This window comes from Condylura cristata, unplaced genomic scaffold, assembly GCF_000260355.1.
Source record: "Condylura cristata isolate star-nosed mole 26May11 unplaced genomic scaffold, ConCri1.0 scaffold00022, whole genome shotgun sequence".
Lineage (NCBI taxonomy): Eukaryota > Metazoa > Chordata > Mammalia > Eulipotyphla > Talpidae > Condylura > Condylura cristata.
This window is the reverse complement of record NW_004567123.1, coordinates 16590827-16608390: the sequence shown is the minus strand read 5'-3', so window position 1 is coordinate 16608390 and position 17564 is coordinate 16590827. Positions and strand designations below refer to the sequence as shown.

Sequence of the window (17564 nt, the reverse complement as noted above, 5' to 3'; positions counted from 1 at the left end):
GGAAGTGGCTTCAGATTCTCAGTGCTGTGCTTTAACCCGCTGCGCCACCAGGGAGGGCCTTAGCTGTGTCTTTTGAAGAGCAAAACTTTTACTTTGATGAAGGGTAATTTATAATTCTTTTATGAATTGTGCTTTTGGTATTTCATGTAAACTGTGTAAGTGAAGTTTCTTTTAGATTTTAGTTCTTACATTTATAGGTCTATGATCCATTTTTTTCTCAGCTTTATTATTTTCACCCTGTTTGGTCACCGTTTATTGCAAAGACTACCCATTTCCATTAATTTGCCTTTACACTTTTGTCAGAAATCAGTTTATTTTATGTGTGTAGGTCTATTTCTATTTTTTCAACTTTACCCCATTAAGCTGTGTTTCTGTCTTTTTGCCACAACATACAATTTCATATATAAATCTTAGAATCCTGTGGTATGAATCCTCTCACTTAATGTCTTTTTAAAAATTGTTTTAGCTATTCTAATTCCTTGCTCCCCATACCTTTCCATATAAATTTTAGAATTCTGTTGTTGATTTCTAAAAAAAAATAAAATCTGCTGGGATTTCAGTTGGGATTACATTAAATCTACATCATTTTGGGGAGAATGGACATCTTTGAAAATAATGAGTCCTCCAATTCATGAACATGGTATATTTCTCTACTTACAAGTTGAGTTCTTTCATAGGTGTTCTAAATTTTCTTAAGATGACTTAATACTTTGTTTTCCTTAAAATGTCATAATTCCCTAACTCTTAAATGTACTAAGTTATTCTTGTATTCTTATGATTACTTTTCTTTCATTTTCTCTACTTTACATGCTTTTTAAATTCCTAGTATTACATATTTGCATTTCTATGCTTTTTACCTCAGTCAGATTTTTCAGAAATGATTGGGATTAGTTTTGGTTTGATTTGGTATTTTATTTGTGTGCTTTTATCTCAGACTTTTTATAAGACCTTTATTTCCTTTTTTTAATTTTCTTTCCTTTTCCCAAGTTTATGAGGTAGATGGTCAATGCTTTTAAAGATACTTCTTTTATTTAAAAATAATGTAGTTAAAATATTTCTCTTAAAAGTGGTGCTTAGTTTTGTCAGATGTTTCCAAGTGGATAAGTTTTGTTGTTATAGGCACAGGAAAATATAGGTTGAATTTGAGATTTTATTTTGTGGCTAGTTTTTGGCTAGTTTTTGAAATATTCTAGAGACATTTGAGTATATATATATATTTTTCTAGGTTCACAGTATAATTATGTCCTAAACAATGTTGTAAATATATTCCGCTCTTCTGAACTTTGTACTGATTTGTCAGATTCTGAAAGGATTAGTCTCTCAACTGTAATTGTTTACTATTCTTGCATTTTTTTGCTTTCTATATTGTAACATGCTTATTCAAAAGAGTAAGTGCTTATTATTTTCATATTAAATTTGAGTCATATAGTCTGTTGATATTACTTAGGCCTCATTGTGGCATGTAATGAATTTGTCTTGAATTTTTTTATAATTCTGTATTTCTTGATTGTCATTTTCGTTAGCTCTTTATGTCATTTTGTATTATATGTGAATCTTTTTCAGTTTTGGTTTTGTTTTGTTTTGTCCCATATGAGAATTTTTTAAGTAGATGAACTTAGTGTTTGTTTTTGTTTTAGTGACTATCGTGTTTGGTCCTTTATTCTAATGCTTTCCTTGTTTTATGTGTCTTTTGGTTCTGTCATCATATTTTTCTTTTTATGGAAATCATTTTTTCCTACTACATTCCTATTAGTGGAATTTACTTTTTAAAAAACAAAGCTATGTTTCTTTCTGAACATTTGAAATGGCACCAGGTCTCTTCAGGAATCTGGTCTCTGCTTAATTCTGTCACCACCTCTTCTCACTCTTCCCATGCGCTTATATTCCACTCTCTATACCAACCTATTTTATGTTCCTTAACATATTTCTTTGTTTTCTCTGGGTGTTCCACCGTGGGTGTTTTGACTCGGCTCCTCTGCCCCAGTGTCATTCCCTTAGAGCTGACCTCACAGCTCCCCCACCCACCTCAGGATCACGTTCTAACTAGAGGACTTCACTTCCCTCTGTGGGAGCGCTTACCACTCTATGGTAGGTATCTGTGGCCTCTGATTGTATCTGAAGACTCTTGAGAACAGAAACTAGCTCTTCTTCCTCTCTGTGTCTCTGGTACCTAGTAACAAATAATGTATTAAGTGTCTAGTAAATCTTTTCTAAATGAATGAGGAAATTGAAGAAATATTTTTGCTATTTAGCATTAGTCAGTCATAGAATTCCTGATAAATCCCATAGTAGTCTTAAAGAATGAAGGATGACTTATTAAAAACCATAAAGTTGATTACTCAGTTTCCTGCTTGGGAATATTTAGTCCTGTTTTCCTTGTCAGTTTTTCTAATACACGAAGAGTGTAAAACTGGCCATAGGGTGATTGTGAACCTGACCTTCATTGTGTCAGTGAGGTCAGGTGTCAGCTATAGTCCTGGGTCAGCTGCCCTGTTTGACTTGTGGCCACATTGGGCTTCAGAGCAGAAGTCAATAGAAGTTTTCAGATTTCAGACTACTCCCCTTTGGAACACTTGATTCTCGCAACTCTCTTCTTCTGTCATACTCCTGGGCATTTCAGGGTTATGTTTTAGTTCTTCCTTTCTTAAAAGGGTCAGAGAAGCCCTCATGCAGACTTGTAATCTCTCAGCTTTTGTTTCCAGGAATTCTTTGGAAGTCTAGTGAGTGACTCTTTGCCTTTTTCTCACAAAACTCTGGTTTCTCACAGAACTCCTGTTTGCCCTTCCACCAGGTGTTAGTCTAGTCTAGTTAGGTGACTTTTGTCATTCTTGTGCTGAAAGTGTGTGGATTTCACAGTGGCAGAATCAATAAGAAAAAACACTTTTTTTTTTTTTCTTTCTCTGCCAGAGGACAGATGAAAACAGCTCTGGAAAGATTATGGAGGTGATATCTAAAAATGGAACTCATGCTGTGAGGAAAGCAGCAGGTAGCCATCTTAGGGTATTGGAGCCCCCAAAAAAGAATTTCTCATTTGGCCATAGTGTTTTGACAAGAGAAAAGGTGAGATGAAGATGGAAAGCGTAGACTCTTTTGGACCATATAGAACTGTGTACTGAGAGGAAGAATGAACCAGAGTTCCTGATGGAGAAAAACTGCTCCTTTTGTGTCAAGCAGATTGACCTCCTCCTTCTGGTTTGATGGGCAAGAGTTAGGATACAGAGAGGATATTTGAATGGTGTGGCTAACTGCTAAAGAGTTGAGAACATGAGCCAAATGGAATTTTTGTAAACCAGGGATAGTTGAGAAAAAATAAAATTTATGAAAGCACAATTTATTGCACAGTTTAACAAAGTGATCAAATTTAGTGTCCAATTTACAGAAGTAAGACTAAATTATACCTAATGGGGGATGGCCATGTAGAATTTAGCAGGAAATGAAGGCAGAGGTATAAATTTCCCTCGTTGCCTCCTGGATGGAGACTAATTTCTATCTCTACGATTTTGGTTACAGATATCTCTCTTTGATAAAAGGGTTGCTACAAATAGAAGATTCCAATATATCGGGTTTAATTATAGCATGTACTCTAAATCACTTGATTCTTGCTACCACAAAGCAGTTTTTAACAGCGTGTTCTTGTATCAAATGGTTCAGTACTTTTAAAAAAATAAAACAACAAAGCTATTGGGATACAGAAGAATTACATTGTCAGTTTCCTTGAAAATGTTGACATGAAGCTTATTACTTCTGTTGTAATACCCTGTTCCAGTTAGAAAGAGAAGAGACCACAATGATCCCAAGGGATGTGTACAAATGCAACTTAGGGTTATGTAGCAAAAATACAGTGAACCCACCTTGGTTATTAACTGTATAGGTAAAAAGGCCAGGGCGGGAGGAACAGAAAGCAGAAAAGCATACCTAGATGCATCCATTGCAGGAACCACTAGCTTTTTTTCTATTGCTATTTTCCTTAATTTCAAGAATAAGTATCTGACAAATAGAATGGTGATGGCATTGCACACTTTAAAGAAAGTCGTTGCAGACCCAATTCTGGGCTGTGAGCTTGTACCAAAACATATAGGTAGGTAGATCAACCTGGGGAAATTTTTTGAACCTTGAATTTTTACTCCCTTACTCTGTATTCACCCAAATGCTCATGCATTTTTATTCTTGTGGTTCTTTGTAGGTTTTGTTTGTTTGTTTGTTTTATTTTTTAACAGAGAGCCTTTCCATCCAACTTTTAGTCTCCCACGTTCAATTGCACAGCTAAATAGTAGGGCAGACCTTTTAGAAGTCCGCTGTGCTTTCTGATGGGCCTGTGTACAGTTTTTGCTCCAAGTTGCACTCACACTTCTTGCTTCTTGTTTGTCCAACAAGCATTTCCTTTCCTTGCTCACTGAATATTACCATTCTCTTCTAGATGGGTAATAGTTCTTGTTCTCTAGGAACCAGAAAAACGCTTTAAAAGCACAAAGTAATCCTCCCAACAGCCCTCTAGGCTGGTGTTACCTCTTCATAACTGGGGAAGTGCTGTGCCTGAGAAGGCAAATTGGAGTAAGATTACCTGGCAGGAAATGGAGTAGGACTTGTCTGTCCCTTCTATCAGACCTGATAACTATTCATCATTTTAGTATAGTTAAATTGCACATAAACGAATTATACAACTTAGTGAGTTTTGTGATATGCATAGACTGATCATACCACCACAAACATGATAACAAATACGTTCATCATAACCAAATGCTTCCTTGTGCCCCTTTGTAATCCAAGACACTTATCCCCACCTCAGTGTCATCAGGCAACCATTGACTTGCTTTCTGTCCCTATAGAGTTTCTAGAACTTCATGTAAATGGAATAATACAGTATGTACTCTCTTTTGACCTGGCCTATTGCACTCACTGTAATTATTTTTATGTTCTCCCATGTGTACCAGTATAATCATATGTTGCTTAACAACAGTAATACATTCTGTGAAATGCATTGTTAGGTGATTTTTGTCATTGTGTGAACATCACAAGGTATAACTACACAAACATAGGTGTCATACCCTATCACGCACCTAGGCAATGCCATGCAGCCTGTGGGAGACCACTGTTACATCCTCCAGCTGTCATTGACCAGAATGTTAAGTGACGTGTGACAATAGTTATTTTCTTTTTTCATTGCTAAGTTTATGCCATTTTATGTAAAATCACAATTGTTTATTTACTTGGTGGACTTTGGTTTCCAGACTTAGCTCTTATGAGCAAAGTTACTATGAATATTTTCATATATTTACATGAAATATTTTCAATATTTATATGAAAATATTCATAGTAACTTATTTTTCATCTCTTGAGTAATTAGATGGCCTGTGAAATCTAAAGTATTTTCTGCCTTATCTTTTATATAAAGTTTGCCTACTCGCATCTGGATTCCAGAGTTTTTGGTCACTGATTATTTCTCTTAATTTACTGTCAGGTACATGTCTTTCTATCACTGTAAGACTGTTCCTACAGTGTCAGGAACAAAAATCTTAGCCTCTGTTTTCTGTGTATTTGTTTTATTTTCTGGCACAGACATTCAAATAGTGGTTGGTAACAATAGTTGAAAAATTAATGGAAACATATTTTCTGAGGAAAAAATTGAGCTTAGTAACATAGAAAGCTGTTTATCCTATTTTAGTGGTTGAATCTCTCTTAGCACTGTGTTTGAAAGTCACCATGAATTTAAGTTAATTTCGTTGCCTACTTCATAGAAATCCTGGGTCTAGGAAAGAGATCTTAAATTTTGAGTACTCTAAAGGAAATGAACTTTTTTATTTATTATTCCATGCATACAAAACTGGGGTACAGGGCAGAGGAGTAAGGGCAGTGAGAGGATTCATCAGAGACAGAATGGGGAGCAGAACAGGAGACAGAAAAGGCAGATCTACAAAGTACACTGCTGAAGGGAACAGCAGGTGATATTAGAGAGGTCTGCTGCACCATATGGGTCACTTCCCTCAAAGGGGATCGAACTCGCATTGAAGCAGCGGAAGCTAGGTTTGCAGTGCTGCAGTCTAACCTGTGGGCCACCAGGGAGGGCCCTAAAGAAAATGAACTTTATCGTGCACGTTATAAAGCAAACAAAGATTGTCCCGTGGTATTGTACAGCTCTCTTGCTAAGGTCAGTTTATGATTCACAGTATCTTTTTAAAAATACACGTCTCCTATTTTTCTTTATTCCTTTGTTTCCTTTAACCAGAAAGGGATGAACTATACCTCTTGTCCTTCAAAAAAGTTTCTCCAATTTTCCCGCCACTTTTCCTGCATTTTCTGCACCTTATTTACAAAATTCTTATTTACAAAATTCATTCAGTTACTGCCCATAGATTTTATGATTCGTCCAAATTTTCCCTTATTTTTAATCTCATTTCTGGATTTTAGCTCCATAAGCCCAACCTGGACATTGCTACCTCATCTCAATCTGAATTCAACCTTTTCATTCCTAGTCTACTTATCTTTCTCATTAATCTCTCTGCCTCTGATATATTTTCCCTCTTCTGCTTCCTGCCCTTCTCCCTCTGCAATATTGTCCAGCCCACTGTGACCTGTATATTTTTTTCTAGTACACAAAACCAGCTGGCTTCATTTTTTGCTGCCATCCTCCTAACCCTTCCTGTTCCAGCAGTGACATGTCCCACTTCTCTGAGTGGCCTGTGCTTCTCATGCCTGTGCTTGTGCCATTGTTTCCTCCTCCTTTAAATGCCTGCTCCCTTTCTGCCTTTCTAGAAAAGACATCCAGTGAAGATTAGTTCAGGCATCATATCCTTTGTGACTCCTCCCTGACTCCGACACAGTCAGCCTTCCTTTCACGTCCTACTCTGTCTACACCCCCACTGCATTATTCGGCTTTTCTCAGTGTACCCATTGTCTGCATGTCTGTCTCTCCTGTGAACTGAGCTCCTTGGAAGAATGAGCTGTGTGTACATCCTCACCTTAATATCTGGCACCTGTTAGGTACTTCATAAATACTTGATGAAAAAGCAAATGAACAACAAGAAAATTATACTCAGAATGCATCTTCTGCAAAAGTATTTTTATATAATAAAGAACAAGAAACTAATTAGAACAAAACAGGAAGCTTCCCCTCTCCCCACCACCCTGCAGCTTTAGGAGATTCACTTTGATAGAAGAGGGAGCGGTAGATGACTCCCAGCCGTTTTCCACACCACCCACTTCTCTTGAGGCTAGCATTCACATTGGTCCTGGAATGATCGACAACCTGATGAACCCAGACAAGACTAAGATAAACTACTTGTCCTCCAGTAGAATAAATATTTCAAATAAAGTCAACCCCCAGAAAGTCAGACCAAACAGCTATTGATTGCTAAAAGCCTGAACTTAAGCCCAATGAATATTCCAAAGTTCACCTCCATGCAGCTTGCCTAAATGGTGATCAATATGCAATTACTGCCCCCTTTAAATGTGTCTTACAGTGCCTACCTGAAGAAGGGTTTTACTGTTAAAATCCTTTGTTGAATTTGCTTAGCCAGGAAAAAAAGAGACTTGGCTAAACCAGAGCCCTTTACCTTAGTATTTCAAATGATTCTGTGTTACTTGTGAAATGGTTTGAATGTATGCTGCATGGTAACTGAAGGTGCCCTGTTATATGACCGTCATTCATTTCAAGAGGCCTTTTCCTGAGTGACTAAACAATGAGGGTATTATGTCTCAGTTTCCTAATTTCTACTCACATGATTACCTGCCCTAGTCCATAACCTTCGAAATCCATGTTTGTAAAGTAAGATGCTAACATCCAGCCGCAGCGAAAACATATATATTATTTGTCTAGTTTCTTGTTAAAATTCCATCTTGATGCAGAAAAAAAAAACCCTTTCCTTCTGAATCTGGAGCCTCGTTTACTCCTGATATTAAGATTTCATGTTTCACAAATAAGCTTTTTTCATACCACTACCAAACTCAGAACCCTTTGTCATTTTCCACTACACTGTTGTCGTTGTCTCCAAACTGTCCTCCCTGCCCCAAGCTCTGACGCTCCAGTCCTTTCATCATACTGTTGCCAGTTTAAGCTTTCTAAAGTGTATCCCTCAGTTGTTCTCCTTTTCTTAAATATCCATGATTTCTCAGCCTCTCTGGCGTGGAGCCAGGTTCCCTGGCAGCACGTGTAGTACCTGCCGTGACCTATTTTTGCCTGCCCCTTCTCAGCCACTTTCATAACTGCCTCTCATTGAGCAGGCCACCATTCTGGTGCAGCACTGCAGTTCCTGTGCACAGGCTGTTTACCCAGCATTGCCACCAGTGTCATCACTTAGTCCGCCTGGCAAATTACTCATTCTCAGACCTCTCAGACTCAGTTCAGATGCGGCCTGTCATTGATACCATAACTGCCTTCCCACAGATAAAATTAACATCTCCATCTCTTAACCTTTTGGACTTCATTTCTTTTGCTTTTGGCTTTTGAAATTATTTTTATATACCTATCCTTAAGTCACTTAAAGATGGGTAGCTTATGACTCCTAGCCACCACTGTAGGCCTGCTAGATGCAAACAGGTGCTCAGTAGTGGCCTTTTCTTTTAAAACCAGTGATTAGATTGATATCATTTATGAGTATCTAGGTTGTCTTGTCCCTACGGCAGAGAGACTAAAAGTAAGCATATTCTGTGAGCTTTTGAGGTTAGCACCAAGTAGGATGACCAGCTGTCTTGGTTTGCCAGGACTCTTGGGCTTCCTGGGGTGTGGAACTTTCAGTGCTAAAAGTGAAACAGTCTCAGGTAAATAGGGTGGTCTAGCACAAAGCAGCACCATTTGCTTTTTGGCTCCACTTCTTTCCACCAGCTGCAGGGACCGAGTCCTAGCTGGCTGGGTTGATCCAGGGTAGCACTCTCTGCCATCATACTGTTAGAGAGTGCCTACAAAAGACTGTCCAGGGCCCTCCCTGGTGGCACCAAGAAGCTAAATCCACTTCAGCATGAGTTTGGTCCCTGCCCCAGGGGGTAACCACATAGCGTGGCAGATCTCTCCTGACCCGCCCGCTGCTCCCCTCAGCAGTGTACTTTGTCGATCTGCCTATTCTGCTCCCCACTCTGTCTCTGGTGAATCCTCTCACCGCTCTTGCACCTCTGGCCTGTACCCCAGTTCTGTATGTACAAATAAACAAATCTCTAAAAAGTAAATAAATAAATAAAAGACTATCCAAAAGGGATCTTGTTTCTGATTCTTTTTCTTTGATTTTTCAAGTGAGAAATGGAGTGAAGGGTTTTGAGTTACAATATTATCATCTTTTTGATCAGGCTTGCCTCCGCTTGCTTGATTGACCAAGTGCCTCGACTTTGTTAATGTTTTCCTCTTTTTTAAAATCTTTAGTCTCATCATCATTGACTTCTTGACACCCTAAGAATAGGATTAAACTTTCCATATTTTTAAAAGTAATAATTAAAAAAAAAAAATCTGAGCTTTCCTCTCAAGCTGCTTGACTCCTCATCTCCAGGCTTTACTAATGAGTAATAGTCCACACTTGCCTCTCTTACTTTCTTACCTCATTTCAAATATCTACATATGTGTTTGTCTTTTCCTGTTCTCTTCTTGCCCTCCCCTTATGCTTCAGATGTGCCAACTTGCAAAGAACTTGGTTCTCTGACGAAGTCAGCTCATTTTCATCTTAAGGCCTTTAGTGTTTTGTCCCTGAAATGCACAGGACCAGTTCATCTCATCACTCAGATCTCAACACAAATGTTGCAAACTTCCTTAACTCTAATCTAAAATATCCTCTGTAGCCATTTTTCACATTACTTCATCTCCCTCTTGTGTATCACTATGGAGTATCTTGGCATTCCATTCGTACCTGTATCTATGTTTTGTAGTTACATGAGACCTCTACCTGATCTGTCCTGTTCACAAAGGAGGTATTAGACAGAATCCACAATCTTTTCATAATAAAACTAGGAATGGAAGGGAATTTCTACAACTTTGATATCATTTACCAGAAATTTAGGGCTGACATCATGTTTAGTGGTAAAAGACTGGCTGTTTTCTCCCTCAGATGAGGAATAAGAGAAGGATGTCCACTCTGACCACTTCTGTTCAGCATTGTACTGGATGGTCTATCCATGACAATTAGGCAACAAAAAGAAAGAGAAGGCATCAAGATTAGAAAAGAAATAAAAGTATCTCTTTTCAAATAACTTGACCTTGTATACACAAAAATCCTGAGGAATACACTAGAAAATTATTAGAACTACTGAATTTTGCAAGGTTGCAGGTTTTATTAATAGACAAGAATGAATTGTATTTCTCTATACTTGCAATAAATAGTCCAAAAATGTAACTAAGAAAATAGTTCAGTTTCAGTAGCAACAAGAATAAAATATTCAGAAATAAATTTAACAAAAGAAGTATATAATCTGTACTCTGAAAACTATATAACCTTGCTAAAAAGAAATTAGAGAAAATTCAAATAATTGGAGAAACAGTTCATATCCTTGTATCAGGAGACTTCATAACATGGAACATGGTAAGACTCCCCAGAGTGGTTTGTAGATTCAGCACAATCCGGTTAGCATCCCAGCTGACTTCATTGTAGAAGTTGACATGCTGATCCTAAAATTCATATGGAATTACAAAAGTACAATTCTAAGAATAACAAATAGTCTTAGAAAAGGAAATCAGTGTAGGATTCCCAATGTAAAATTTGCTACAAAACAATGCTACTCAAGGCAGTATAGTATTGGCATAAATTAATGGACTATAATTGAGAGTTTAGGAAAAAAAACTAGGTGTCTGTGGTTGTCTTGATTTTCAAATTGAGCACCAAGACTAAGGATTAGCTTCAACAAATGGACCTGGGACAAATGGATTCAAAAATTCAAAATTCAAAAAAATTCAAAAGGATTGAGTTAGTCCTTATCTCATACCATATATAAAAATTAATTTAAAAAATTGGGCCTCCCTAGTGACAAAGGAGTTAAAGTCAGTCCTATCAAGCTATCACCAGCCAATGTGGCATGCGTTCAGTCCTTGGCCAGGGAGCTGCTGACCCACATCCTGCAACAGACCTCTCCTGTCTCGCCCGCTGCTCCCCTCAGCAGTGTATTTCAGTAGATCTGCCTGCCAGTAGATCTGTTCCCCACTATGTCTCTGGTGAATCCTCTCACCCCCACAATTCTGGCCTATACCCCAGTTCTTGTATGCATAGATAAATAAAATAAATCTTTTTTAAAAAAATTAATTAAAAATGAATCAAATGTAAGAACTAAAACTTCTTAGAAAACATAAGTATGAATTTTTGTGACATTGGATGTCACAATGATTTGTTAGATATAAGCAACATAAAAGAAAAAACAGATAATTGGACATCATCAAATTTAAAAACCTTTGTGTTTCAAAGTACCAAGAAAGTGAAAAATAACCCTTAGAATTGAATATTTGTGAATCAATTATCTGTTAAAGAACTTGCATCTAGAATAAATAAAGAACTCTTACAACTCAATTATAAAGATAATTAAGCTGATTTAAAAATGGGCAAAGGATGTGAATAGACATTTCTCCAAAGAAGAGATACAAATGGCCAATAAGTACATGAAAACATGCTTGAGTCATTATTTATCAGGGAAATGCAAATCAAAACCATAATGATATACCATTTTACACCCACTAGAATGTCTAGAACCAAAAAATCAGATGATAAGTGTTGGCAGGGATGTGTAGAAATCATAACACTTATAAAATGCTGGTGGAAATGTAAAATTATACAGCCACTTTGGAAAACAGTCTGACACCTTTTAAAAGGTTAAACATAGAGCTACCATACATATGCCCCAACAATTCCACTCCTAGGTATGCATGTGCCTAAAAGAAATGCAAAATATGCCCACACAGAAACATTCGTGGTAGCCTTATTCACAGTGACCAGAAGGAGAAAGTAACCTAAATGTCCACAGGTGTATAAGTGGATAGACAAATTGTGGCAAATCCATACAACAATGGACTTTTCTTCAGCCACAGAACAGAATCAAGTTCCAATTCACGTTACAATATGGATGGAACCTTGAAAGAAGTCAGTCACAAAAGATCACATGTTATTTGATACCATTTACTTGAAATATCCAGAACAGACAAATCTATGGAGGCAGAGACTAGATCAGGGGTTGCTTAAGGCTCAGATAGGATGGGGAGGATAGAGGGTGAGTTTTCATTTTGATTCTATCTAGTCTTTTGCATATTTTTTTTTACATATTTAAGACAATGCTTCTTATAGAACTTTGAGTATTGACTTTTGTCCTGTCATTCTGAGCAAAAGAATTTGTTCAATCTAGTATAGACTCTCCTAGTTGTTAACAATTGTGTAATAGTTGTTAGATGTGCCATATGTAATAATTTTCTCATTGGTGGATACTTAAGTTGTATTTTTTCCTTTTTCCTAATTATTATCAGTATTACAGGGTGGTGGATCTATGGATGATTTATTCATTTTTCTTCCCTTTAAGTAGCTTTATCAAGATTTAATTCACATACTATTCAACTCACCCCTTTAAAATGTACAATACAGGGCCCTCCCTGGTGGCACAACAGGTTTAAGTGCAGCACTATGAAGCTCTCTGCAGCCACTGCAGCATGAGATGGATCCCCAGCCAGGGAGGTGACTCACATGGAGCAGCAGACCTCTCTTGTCTTGCCTGTTCAGCTCCCCATTTTGTCTCTCGTGAATCCTCTCACCCCCCGCATCTCTGGCCTGTACCCCAGTTCTTGTATGCATAAATGCATAAATCTCTATATATATGTGCATAAATATATATGCATTAGAAATAAGGAAAATGAGAGCTACTTTGAGAAACTCTGACATGCACTGGAGGAATGGGCTCTTCGGAAGAAGAGTGCTTTTTTCATCTATGCTATTTTTTAAGGCTAGAATGTGCCTATGGAATACTTTATATAAAATCCCTTTCATTCACAGAGAGAAGAAGATATCCCGGAGCAGTGCCCTGAAAGTGCTTGACCATGCCATGATTGGACCTGAGGGCACAGACAATTGCCATAAATTTGTTGACATTCTTGGCTTACGAACCATCTTTCCTCTCTTTATGAAATCTCCCAGGAAGATCAAGAAAGTGGGAACCACAGAGAAGGAGCATGAAGGTAAGGCTTGCTGGGAGAGTCAGCCTAACTTAGGTACATTAAAACTAAGGAAAATGAAAGTTGCTTTGGGAAACTCTGACTTGCACTAGAGGGATGGGCTCTTCAGAAGACAGGTGCTTTTTCTCAGCTCTCATGTGTGCTGTGTGTGGAAATCATCCCAGCTACTCCAGATCACTGCCAGTCTTTGTTGCGCTGGTTCTCTGCTTACTTGAATGCTGGCAGTTCCATTTCTTTCCTTGCCTGTTAATAAGTCTGTGAGTGAGGTTTTTGTTTTCTTTGCTATAATTTGTAGTGAGGTGTCTCTCTGATGGAAGACCCTTTTGAAAAGAGTAATGAGGTGGCGACGCATGTCACTTCCAGAGTGGTGCTTTCGTGTACTTCTGTATTAAACTATGATTCAGCCAACATCAGGAATTGCCGAAATAAACTATTTACAGCGGGTGCCCCTTTTTATGTTTCTCCTCCCTGATGGTGCACACTCCCAGCAAAATGCTGCCATGAATTGCGATGCTGTAACCAGAGTAGTTACTGCTGGGCCAGTTTCTTTTGCTATTGTCTAGTGGCCTGCTGCATCCCTCCCCCCAATAAATAGCTGCAGTGACTCTGGAAGGCCAGGGATTTATGAGCATTGACAGTTCTGCTGGAGGCCAGCAGACACTTTACTGGGGAATTTACACGGTTGGGTGGTTATTTTCAAGTGCAGGAGGGGCGTGGGGTGGGTAAGGAAGTGGTGTATCAGAGAAGGGAACCTGAGCTAACTGGCTAATTTGGCTGTCATGTCAGAAGTGAACATTTCTGCCATGGTTTGGGTGATGTTTGTTCATCAATGATGGTAGATATAGGTTTATGAAGATATTTTGTATTCCTCACCCTCCTAGGTAAGAGTTTGAGAGTTTATCTCTTTCAAATATACTTGGCTTAGTCTTTTCCAGCTTAGAGTGGCTACATGGACAGTAATGTGACCTGTCTTCGGTGGTTAGCTCCAGTAATGTCATCTCTTATCAGTCAGTTCTCCATAGATAAGAGGAAGTTGTACAGAGGAAGAACTTGCAGAGCAAAGAACTGTGGGCTAGAGACCTGGAACAAGTAGAGAGGTCAGGTGACTTGACCAGAGACCAGCAATAAACGTTGATAATGCCCACGTCTTTTTTCTTTCCTCTTTGAAAATTAGGCAAAATGACTGGAGGGGAATTGGGTAGTTTTAGGGAACTAGGAAGTACAGTTTCAGAGACAACCCTTATTCATTGAAAATGTGGCACTACTATATTTTGTGCTGTTTATTTAGACCTCACAACCTGTGATATAAATGATGGTATCCTTGTCAGCTAACTAGCTGTGGGGCTTTATCCCCCTTGCTTAACTTCTCTAGACTGTGTGCTCCTTTCTGGCCTTTAAAGCAGGAAACTAGACTCCTGAAACTAAACTAGCTCTTAAATCTGTACCTTTAGATCCTGAGGCACAGACCCTTGTTGCTAGGCTTTGTTTTCTAATCCTGGAAACTCCTCAAGACTGGTCTGCTGGGTTCTATTGAGAGATTTGTCGCTGCATCTTGAGCATGCCTGAAGAAAGTGAAGGAAAACAGCCCTTAGCGGGCTCTTGCTCTGTGAGTTTGGTACTAACAGAAGTGACAGATTCAGCGAGCTCCTGTTTTCCTTCAGAAAAAACGTGCCTGGTGGCTTGCTGGTAACAGTACATTTGTTCTAGAGTTTTGCATTGGAATTTGATAACATTATATTAGAAAGGGCAATGGCTTGATAAGACAGCTCCTGGAAGGCATGTTTGGACTGTAATGGCTGGTGAGAATGAGCCCTGCATCCTGAATGTAGCAACATGCAGAGAGAAATGAACCCCAAGAAGAAAACACAACCCCAGACCTCCTCCCAATGCCTGTTTGCTGCTGGCATTCCTGGCAAGTTGGCCTTCACGTCATAATGGGAATGGGAAGATGAGAGTGGGGGTGAAGCAGGGGCACATTATACAAGGCTTTCTTGTTCTGTCTTGTCCTCTGGGTTACCCTCTATATCTGGCCCTTGATACACAAGTGGGCCAGTTTTGTATGCTTAGCTAGAACACAGTAGTTCAAACTATCAAGAATATTAGCACATAGGTCCACTCATTTCTGCCTTCCAGTTCTTACCGTGCTTTCCTCTATCTGTAGCAATTTTCTGTGGCTACCTTTCAGTCATCCTTTAGATCCTTAGTTTGGCTTTCACTGTCTTTGGGAAACATATGAATCCCTAGATTAAAATGGAGCCTCCTATTAAATACACTCTTGTTCTCAAGACTTTGCCTTCATAGCCCTTAAAAAAGTCAATGAGGCCCTCCCTGGTGGCGCAGCGGGTTAAAGCGCAGCACTGAGAATCTGAAGCCACTTCCGCATGAGTTCGATTCCCGCCTGCTGCCTGCCCCGGAGGAGACCACATGGCGAGCCAGACCTCTCCTGGCCCGCCCACTGCTTCCCTCAGCAGTGTACTTCGTCGATCTGCCTGTTCTGCTCCCCACTCTGTCTCTGGTGAAGCCTCTCACCGCCACTGAGCCTCTGGCCTGTACCCCAGTTCTGTATGAATAAATAAATAAATCTTAAAAAAAAAAAAAAAGTCAATGATATTGTCACCTCTGGGTCCTTGGACCTAGCCTAATGCTTGGCATATGATGGAGGTAATAAAAGACTACTCATTCATATACCTAGGACTTTCACCCAACTTGTTTGGAAGTAAAAGCAAGAGGGTTGGTTGCTAGTGATAACTTCTGCTTTGCCCCATGGGTATAGAGATTTTGGAAGCCCCCACCCCCTAGATCCACACTCTTAAATGGATGAAACTGCCTTAAGAAGTGAGGCCACCATATGACAAACTTCTGATGGTAAATCCAACAACTCCAAATTAAGGACTGGGACTAGATGTCCACATGCCAGTCCAGAAACCCCAGGTTTCTCCACACTCTTTCCTTTTAAACCCGGAGACTTGTCACATATCAGGATTTGCCTCTTTAAGTTCATCCTGTCACTACTGAGAGCCTTCCTACAGTAACAGTGTAGCCTGGTGTGATACAGGTGGGTGCACTACTCATTATCATCAACCATATGATTTTGGACAAATTTCTAAACTCTCTGAGCTGCTGTTGCCAGACCTATAAAATAGTGAGTCTAGATCTACATATAGTGAGGCTATCTACATATATGACATATGTGCTTATTAACATAGGCTCCAGAATAGAGTGGGCACCTTATGAAGGAAGGTTTAGTTCTCTATGTACCTGGCCCTGGCCACGCACATACACCCATGAGAGATCATGGGGAGGCCCTGACAAAGAGACTGCTCGTACTGGAACTAGGGAAGGGATTTATTGACTGGCCTGAGATCTAGTTGATCCATGATGCAGCTGGAGAATAGACAAATGCACTCTTGATGGAATGTCTGGAGTCATAATTAGTCAATATGCTAAATAGTCAGGAAGGGTAGCATAAAAACAGCTATGTTCCCAAAGTCAGCAAAAGGGGTTGAAAGAGAAGAACTTCTAGATTAAAGTGACTGTAGAGAGGAGGGAAGAAGCAAAAAAAAAAAAAAAACTCCCACCGATATAACCTAGAATTGCTAGTAATTTTGTTCCTCCTTTGTGAGTTGGGATGGATAAGAAAAAGAATTATTGTAATTGAAATCCATTCAGGTTTGCATAATAAAACCTTCAGAAATAGATCAGGGGAGGCACTTAGCTTGGGGGATGGGTTGGAAAAAAATAATTCGCCCTTGGGTACAGTAGTATGATTGGCTGCTTCCTTGGTTTTATAAAGAATAGCACAGTATATATTGTTTCCTTGGCATTAACTGCTTTGGAATAGGAGGAAAGAAGAAAAGAGCTGGGATCCGGAAGTGGCATTTGACCTTTATTTCTTGTCTCTTTTTCAAATTCATATTAAAATGGGTCAGATTTTCTTTGTATTGCTTCATTAGGTGGGTGAGTTATTGAGTTTATATCAGTTCTCATTAATTGCACTGTTTTAACATGGTTCCCTGGGAAGCTATTACAAGTTTCAAGGCCTAAGCGCCCAAGCCCTGTGTAAGTGTGGACTGTACGTGAAGGTGTAATGCCCACATCTTACCTTACCAACAGTGACGGTTGCTAACAGGCAGTGCTTTCAAGAATACCTTCCTGTCATTTGCAAAGGACTGGCAGAGATTGTGGTGGACTCCACACATCAGGAAACATGGCTATCTGAGCTCTAGACCCCTACCAGTGAGCAAGTGCAGGCCCGAGTTCCCACCACCCAGAGTTAAAAGAGGAAAATGATAAAACCTTTCCTATAGTTAGGGAAAAAATGAGATTAGTTAATTTAGATTAAAAAAGAAACATTTTAAAGATCTCCAGTTTGAACTGTGGTAGTGATCTGGCATTGTTTGGAGCCAACTTTTATCAGGTCTTTGCTACATTCACATTTCAGCGAGAACCTAGT

The 17564-nt window shown here is 39.1% G+C and overlaps 1 protein-coding gene across 1 annotated transcript in view; it reads left to right on the top strand.

Annotated features, from left to right (window-relative positions):
• CTNNBL1 (catenin, beta like 1) overlaps positions 1 to 17564 on the top strand; it is a 141094-nt gene that overhangs the window by 72480 nt on the left and 51050 nt on the right. The window contains exon 11 of the mRNA XM_004687201.2: positions 12933 to 13114. Within this exon, the coding sequence (XP_004687258.1) occupies positions 12933 to 13114 (182 nt within the window). The remainder of the gene's footprint in view (positions 1 to 12932; positions 13115 to 17564) is intronic.